The following is a 7,094-nucleotide window of genomic DNA, read 5'->3' as shown; positions in this document are numbered from 1 at the left end:
TTCAATTTGCCCGGGGTCTCCTCGTTTTACTTTTCCCGCTTATAGAAATCGACTCCCGACAATCTGTGACACAAAACTAAGTACATCCTTCTAATACCTACACGCACGGACATGGGACACGTGCACAGTCACGGCTCTAGTCTATATAAATAAGTGTTTGTACCACGTTTCACCTCTGTTACTCAAAAACCTTCACTCCAGCTACGCAGAGGTTTCTAGCAGAGCGTTTCCAACGGGACCAACCTCGGAGCAGGTCGCTGGGATCCCACAACCGCAACACACCATCCCAACCCAAGCTGCTGCAACCACCCCGTCCCGTGTAACGGAGGAGAAACGTGGTATAATCTAACCTGGCCAGAACAAAACTTGGCTCCCGCGTCGGTAACGCCCCGTCCTGCAGCGCGCGGGGCGTAAGCTGTGACACCGTCTCTACTTCCCAAAGCAAAGCTGATCGTTGTTATTGCCCGTGGTTGAGTTCACCTTACGTACACGCCAAGGAGGGACCGTCTTCCTGCCAGCCCCACAACACTCCCAGGAGCCGAGGGTTGAGGGAGGCACCTCACTGTACCACCGCGCGGCAGATGCCGCCTTACGCCGACGTGGCACCTGCACGGCCCACCAGCCACCCCGCGCTCCCAGGGAGACGGCGCCGGAACCCAGTGACGCCAAACAAGACACTCGGGAACCACATGATACTTTTACAGAGGGAAGCGGGCCGCAGCCGGCCTTCCCTCGAGAGCTCCCCGGGGACGTACATGATTCTCCTGCCTTCTGCGGGGTAACAAGTGCTAAGAGCAAACTGCAACTACGGAGTACGGAGAAAGATGAGAGGAGGTCGCCTGTACGCGCTGTCCCCACGCCCTTCCGAGCTCACAAACCCGCCGTTTCCCCGCCTCGGCGTGAGCCGGTGTACACAGAGGGAGGGGGAGCGCGAGCAGCCAAGGGGTTGCAAGCAGGGTCTGCAAGGTCCTTCCTACTGTACATTGTGGAAGACTGGATTTTCCAGTCAGTGCCAGAAGCTTCGTCCTTCTGCTGGTCACAGTGGGAATGGGGCCACCGTTTGTCCTAGTCTGTTGAGAACAGGTCGCCAGCAGACGGCAGAGGTGCCAGACCCCCCGTGACGTTGGGCAGCAGTGACAGATCTGGAAGGCTCTGGATGTGGGATTTCAGCTCCTTGCGGACCAGGGTTACCCGAGCAAGCTTCTGTTTATATTCCTGAGCGAAAGAGAAGAGAACGAGGGTTAAGCACAGGTTAATTAACAGTGCTATTAGTTAAGGCAGGAGGATTTTCCAGGTGAGGGTTCCGGGGGATGGTGGAAGGTACTGGTTCTCGGAGCACTACTGGCATGACCTCAGGCTGTCACCTCGGCCCAGATCCACAGCCCTGGCCTCCCAAACCCAGGAACTCTGTTTCAGAATTTTATTAAAGGCACAAAACCAGCAAGTTCAAACTCCCCAAAGAGGAAACCTGCAGGTAGTTTCTCCCCAGGCAAGGCCTGGGCTGAGCAGGGGAATTCCCGTCAGAAGCATCTGTCCATGTTCCCTCTCCCCAGCCGGAGACACCAGCTAACAGCAGGAGCGTTTCCCAAGGCAGAGCAAGAGTGTGGACCCCACCAATGAAGAAAGGCCCGCGCCTGGTTAAGGGCAGACCAACACACCCCCAAGTTACCTAAACCAGAAGCCCAACTGAAGATCGACGTTTACATAATTTTCAAAGTTTTGTGATTCTATTTAAGTCTCAGACGGCAGCTGTTTCAGCAATAAAAGCCAGTATCACATCACTGCTTTCGGAATGCACCAGCGTCCACCCAACCACGCGTGGCACCTCCGCAACGTGGGAAACGCCGAGCTTAAAGACCACCCGCAGCATCAGCTCCCCCGCAGTCAGCGTGACATTGACCGACTGCTCTTCGCCCAACTCCCTGGCAAAGGAACAGTTTTCTCTGTGAAGATCAAACAGAACTAGGCACACACAACCCAAAGATCTTGTTGAAGAGTCTACAACTCTAACCTAGTCTTTCTAAGCTCCTCAATGACGGCAACTCTCTTCCTTTCCCCAGATACCAGAGCAGAGCAGCTCCTGCCAGGCCCCAAGCAGTGAGCTGACGCTGTTTCGTTACTCTCAGTCAGAGCAGGGAGAGCAGCAGGGATTCCCAACAGCCCCGATGATCCCTATGCCTGGAACGGCTATGTAAAACATCCCATGCCTTTCCTGCCAGCACCAAGAAGGAATGTGCTTTGACAGCCCAGTTAACACGTGAACCCTGGACGAGGCTCGGTGAGGTGACAGTCCATCACAACCCAACACTTGTGCTCACGCCCATGGGCTACGTGTCAGAAAGCCAACCGTGCCCTGGGCTGGATCCAGAGCAGCGTGGCCAGGGGGGCGAGGGAGGAGATTCTGCCTTGCTGCTCTGCTCTGGGGAGACCCCCCTGCAGTTCTGCTCCAGCTCTGGGCCCCCAACAGCAGAAGGACACGGAGCTGTTGGAGCAAGTCCAGAGGAGGCCCTGGAGATGCTCCGAGGGCTGGAGCCCCTCTGCCCTGGGGACAGGCTGGGGGAGTTGGGGGGTTCAGCCTGGAGAAGGGAAGCTCCGGGGAGACCTCAGAACCCCTTCCAGTGCCTGGGGGGCTACAAGGAAGCTGGGGGGGCTTTTCCCAAGGGCAGGGAGTGACAGGACAAGGGGTAATGGGTATAACCGGAAAGAAGGAGATGGAGATGGGACATCAGGAAGGAATTCTTCCCGTAGAGGGAGGGGAGCACTGGGACAGGTTCCCAGAGAAGCTGTGGATGCCCCATCCCTGGAAGTGTCCAAGGCCAGGCTGGATGAGGCTTGGAGCAACCTGGTCTAGTGGGAGGTGTCCCTGCCCATGGCAGAGGGGTTGGAACTGGATGGGCTTTAAGGTCCCTTCCAGCCCAAACTGTTCCGTGATTCTATCCATCTGAAGTAATCAAAGCTCTCCCAGCTTCGCGAACCGACGTGTACGCGTCGTTCTCCAGAACAAACTCAGGAAAAGGTGCTCCTGTTAATTTAGGGTTGCAGTGGTTTGTTTCAATGGAAGACAATCAGGATTGAAATAAGAATGCACCCTACATCTCCTGCCATTCCAGCTGGGGAGATGCTTAAACAGGGAAACACGTCAAGAAAGTCAGGGTGTGCAAACAAAGGACCAGCCCAGGAAGACACCACAGGCTATTAAGGACGAGCAGAACACAGGCGGGTAGCGAGGCAAGCCACGGCACCCCCACACCTCCCCTACCTCCCCACAAGCCGTGCAAAGTGCCGGCAAGCGGAGGGCTCTGCGCAAGGCCGGCACGGCACGCACAACGCCAGGAAGCCACCAGCAGAACACCCGCTCCTGCATGTCGGGGTACAGGCAGCAGAAACATTCACCCTAGCATCGCATTCCAAACGCTCGCAGATCCGGCTGGATCCAGACTTTCTGATGCCACCAGAAGACTGCCTTAAAATAACAGTGATTAAAGTCATTGCTCAGGACATCGTCAGAGGGTGACGGACACCAAGGCAGGAAGGAAAGGGCAGTGCTGACAACGCCAAGTGCTGTCAGGAGTCAGCATTTAGCTGCAGTAACTCCTGCGGAAGATGGGAGAGGAATCACGCAGCTGGCCAGCCCCCCACCTCCGATAAAGGGGTGGAAGGTGCGAATTCCAAGCACAAGCCAAGAACAGCCCCAAACGCTGCTCGACTTGCCAAGATCCACCAGCGAGAACTCTGTAAAAGCAGGTACAAGGCAATGCCTACCTCCACGGGAAGATTGATGTCCTGCCACTTCCAGGGCAACGCTGAGAAGTGGAGCAGGATCCGCTACTGCCAGGGGATGCTCAGGATCCTACGAATGTTGGGCTGAAGGTGATTTGTGTGACTACTGCAATTGCGTTAGACCCAAACGATATTTCTTCCCTGACAGAACTGCTCAGGGGAGTGAGACTCTTCCCAGTGCCCCGCTTGACAGCCCAGCTCCCAGGAAACACGCCAACACACAAGAACCACTGGGAAGCAAGCAGTCCGTACTCCCGCCTGGCTTTTACGCTGTGGCAAACATACAGACCCAGGAGCAACTTCTCCACCCCTCAACAGCAGCGACCTGTTCCCACAGCTACCATTGACGCCTTCCAACATGTAGGAAAACACTGCCCTCCACATATCCCCACCGTCAGGGACACTGCACAGCGTGCTACACGGAGCGCTGCGCTACCACAAATACCGTCTCGGTGTGAACAGACTTCGGTGCCTGTAGGATGGCAGAGGGAAAACACAGTCACCCTGAGAGCCCATCTGTTCAATTCCAAGTTGTTTTACCTTACTAGCAGGTTAATGCAGGCATTAACTAGTAACTAACTACACACAGCAGCTCATGGTCAACAGCAAGGCCTAAATCCCACGTGGGTTTTTTTAATCAAACTAACTAAATCTGAGGAAGAATAAATACTTACAAGAAAAGGCAGCAGCAGCCCCCAGACGACTAAAAACCCTGCCCTAGAAAACCATCACTAAATTCAGGAATGACCACGATGTTCTGAGGGAGCAATCCAGGAACCAGGATTCCCTAGGAGAGATGCATACTGGCCGGACACAGGCAATGCACAAGGCAGCCCACGTTAGCGAACCGTCTCCTGCACTGCTAACACGTCCCATCTGCCCTGGGAGCCAGAGGTGCCCGATTCGTGACGGACCCGAGAGCCCAAAGCCAGGGCTGGGTCAGGGGCTGCTGATGGCACCGGCATGGGCAGAGGCACGGGCACAGCACTGACAGCCTGGAGGCAGCCCCTCTCTTCCGGGCGACTGCTCCCAGAAGCAGAGAACCCTGCAGCCCTGCTGCAGCATGGAAGCACCTTCCAAGGAGACGTCTCCTTCGCAGGAAGGGCCAGGCACGGTTATCCGCATCTGCCATTTGTGCTGTTCTCCTCAGCCCCACTCAGGACTCGCATAAGCAGAGACACGGAACCCCCTTCCAGGCTCGGGGACTTTTCCTTTCCCACGAGCCAAGCTGTGGCCGTATCCTGCAGCGCAGGGCTCCAGAAGCAGGTTTTAGGGCAAAGCGTGTTTTTTCATGTAGCCCACAACTTGCTTTCAAACTGCATCTGGCAGATTTTTGCACAAGGTCCCTCCATTCTATGCGACTGGAAAATGGGGAGCGCGCTCAGAAGAACGGCTGCGTGCCGAGGTCTGAGTCTCTGCTCCACGTCTCTAGCTAATTGCCTGCTGCAGAGCAGCCTTTCATTAAGATTAATAGTATTGGGATGCTATTTGCTTTTTTTAGGCAAAATAATGAGATCCTTGCTGTAAGCAGGAGTTTGGGGATGATACGGAAACAGCTGGCGCTGTGCCACGCAAAGGCTTTTGCTAATCAGCATTCCCTTTCGGTCTGTGGCGTTCCACACCCACCGCCGCCGAGCGAACGAGAGACTCAGCCCCCGAAACAAATGAAAAATCAGAATTAAACACCACTGGATGGATCTGACGGAAGCCTTTCAGTCAGAAGCAGCCTCGCCCGAACATTTTAAACCTGACTGTAATTGACCTGACAGGAAAATCATCCCAAGGGCTGCGCAAGGCTGAGTTCACCTTGGCGAGTGACACGGCACGGGCTTTATTTCAACTGAGAATCTGCACTGGACAATTCCATTCTTGTGCTCGGCCAAGCAGCGACACGCTGTAAGTCATCACAGCAGCTGCATCTACTGAACAACACCTAGTTAAGCATTAATGAGGGTCTAGACAGCAAAGGAAGGAGCAGCCAGCCTCGGTTTGGGTATGCTGCAGCTTGAGCCAGAGGTATGGAAGCAAAGAAGCACGGAAGTCGAGGGAAAAACATGCCTGAGGCTCGACAGGCACCTGAGAAGAGAGGCGGCGAAGCGAGAGGATGGGCAGCAACGTGTGTATAGGGTCGTGTAAAATATCCACGGAAGACACTAACATACAACACTAGCACAGCCGATGGACGGGGGTTCCCCCGCATTCCTAATTCCCACCTAACCGACACAAAGTACTTGTAAACGCGGAATAAGAACACGCTTCCCACCTAACCGACGCAAAGTACTTGTAAACATGCAGAATAAGAACGCCCCAGTGATGCGTATCCGTAAGCAGTGACCCATAGGAAGGGCGCTGGGAGAAAACCAGCAGAAACTAAGAGCTTTTGAAACCAAGGGGAGTCCAGCTCCTGCCCAGCGAGCAGGCGAGCAGCATGCCCCAGCCCTCGCCTTGCCCCGACAGACCATTCCGGTGCCGCACATCACAACCGGGACAGGGCGAGGTTTTGTTTGGTTGTGGGGTCCCCCCTGGTTGTTTGTTATCCAAGAAAGCATGGATTATTACTAACCAGTACTTCCAGCACACACGCTCCTGGAGGACAGCCCGACTCCTTATTTCTGGCGCAGGTAGTTTGTTTGATACCTTCCCTGAGAGCCCACGGTTTGATTTCAGTCTCGGGCCGAAGACAACTGTGCAGGGGGGTCCCTGTGCGTGGCACCTCGGCGCCCACCCCACCTCCCGCTGGGCGAGTCCTCCTGGCCTTCGCGCACGCGGTTCAAAATTCCGCTCCTCCGAGGCAAGGCGAGCCAGGCACACCGGCGCTCGGCTGCTGCCTTCCACCCTGCCGCCTCCCCAACTCGATCAAGTGTCACGTCTCACCAAGCCGCTTTCACACCCAAGTTCTGTCCTGTTTCATATCGTAGGAGCATAAATCTTCCCCACGGAGGGTGGCAGGCTGTGGTCAGCGTGCCAAGCGGCATTACGAACAGCTCAGCTGGCAAAGGGGGGGAAACAGCTTCCTCCATATCAGTTATAACCACCCAAACCTCACAGGAAGCAAATCTTAAAGAGTGCCTGCAACACAGACCTGAATTTGCCTTGTAAAGAGACCCAACAGTCCCAGAAATAAAAGCAGTCGTGGCCAAAAGGCAGCAGCTGGCATCCACACAAAACCCGAGAGAAAAGACCCAGAAACAAAACATGAATTATCCATAAACCTGCTTATTTCCATGGAAATCCAGCTGAACACAGGCGGGAGATCAGACACCTTACGGCCTGACCCACAACCCAAACTCCCGTGTCTGGACACTGGCTGGCTG

The 7,094-nt window shown here is 55.1% G+C and overlaps 1 protein-coding gene across 1 annotated transcript in view; it reads right to left on the bottom strand.

Annotated features, from left to right (window-relative positions):
* Positions 1-886: 886 nt before the first annotated feature.
* RPRD1B (regulation of nuclear pre-mRNA domain containing 1B) overlaps positions 887-7,094 on the bottom strand; it is a gene marked incomplete at its 5' end in the record, with an annotated part of 18,024 nt that continues 11,816 nt past the window's right edge. The window contains one exon of the mRNA XM_010150355.1: positions 887-1,215. Coding sequence (XP_010148657.1) covers positions 1,066-1,215 — 150 coding nt within the window. The remainder of the gene's footprint in view (positions 1,216-7,094) is intronic.

This window comes from Eurypyga helias, unplaced genomic scaffold (assembly GCF_000690775.1).
Source record: "Eurypyga helias isolate BGI_N326 unplaced genomic scaffold, ASM69077v1 scaffold35324, whole genome shotgun sequence".
NCBI classification, from domain to species: Eukaryota; Metazoa; Chordata; class Aves; order Eurypygiformes; family Eurypygidae; genus Eurypyga; species Eurypyga helias.
The sequence above is the reverse complement of the archived record's forward strand: the minus strand, read 5'-3'. Positions and strand labels throughout refer to the sequence as shown.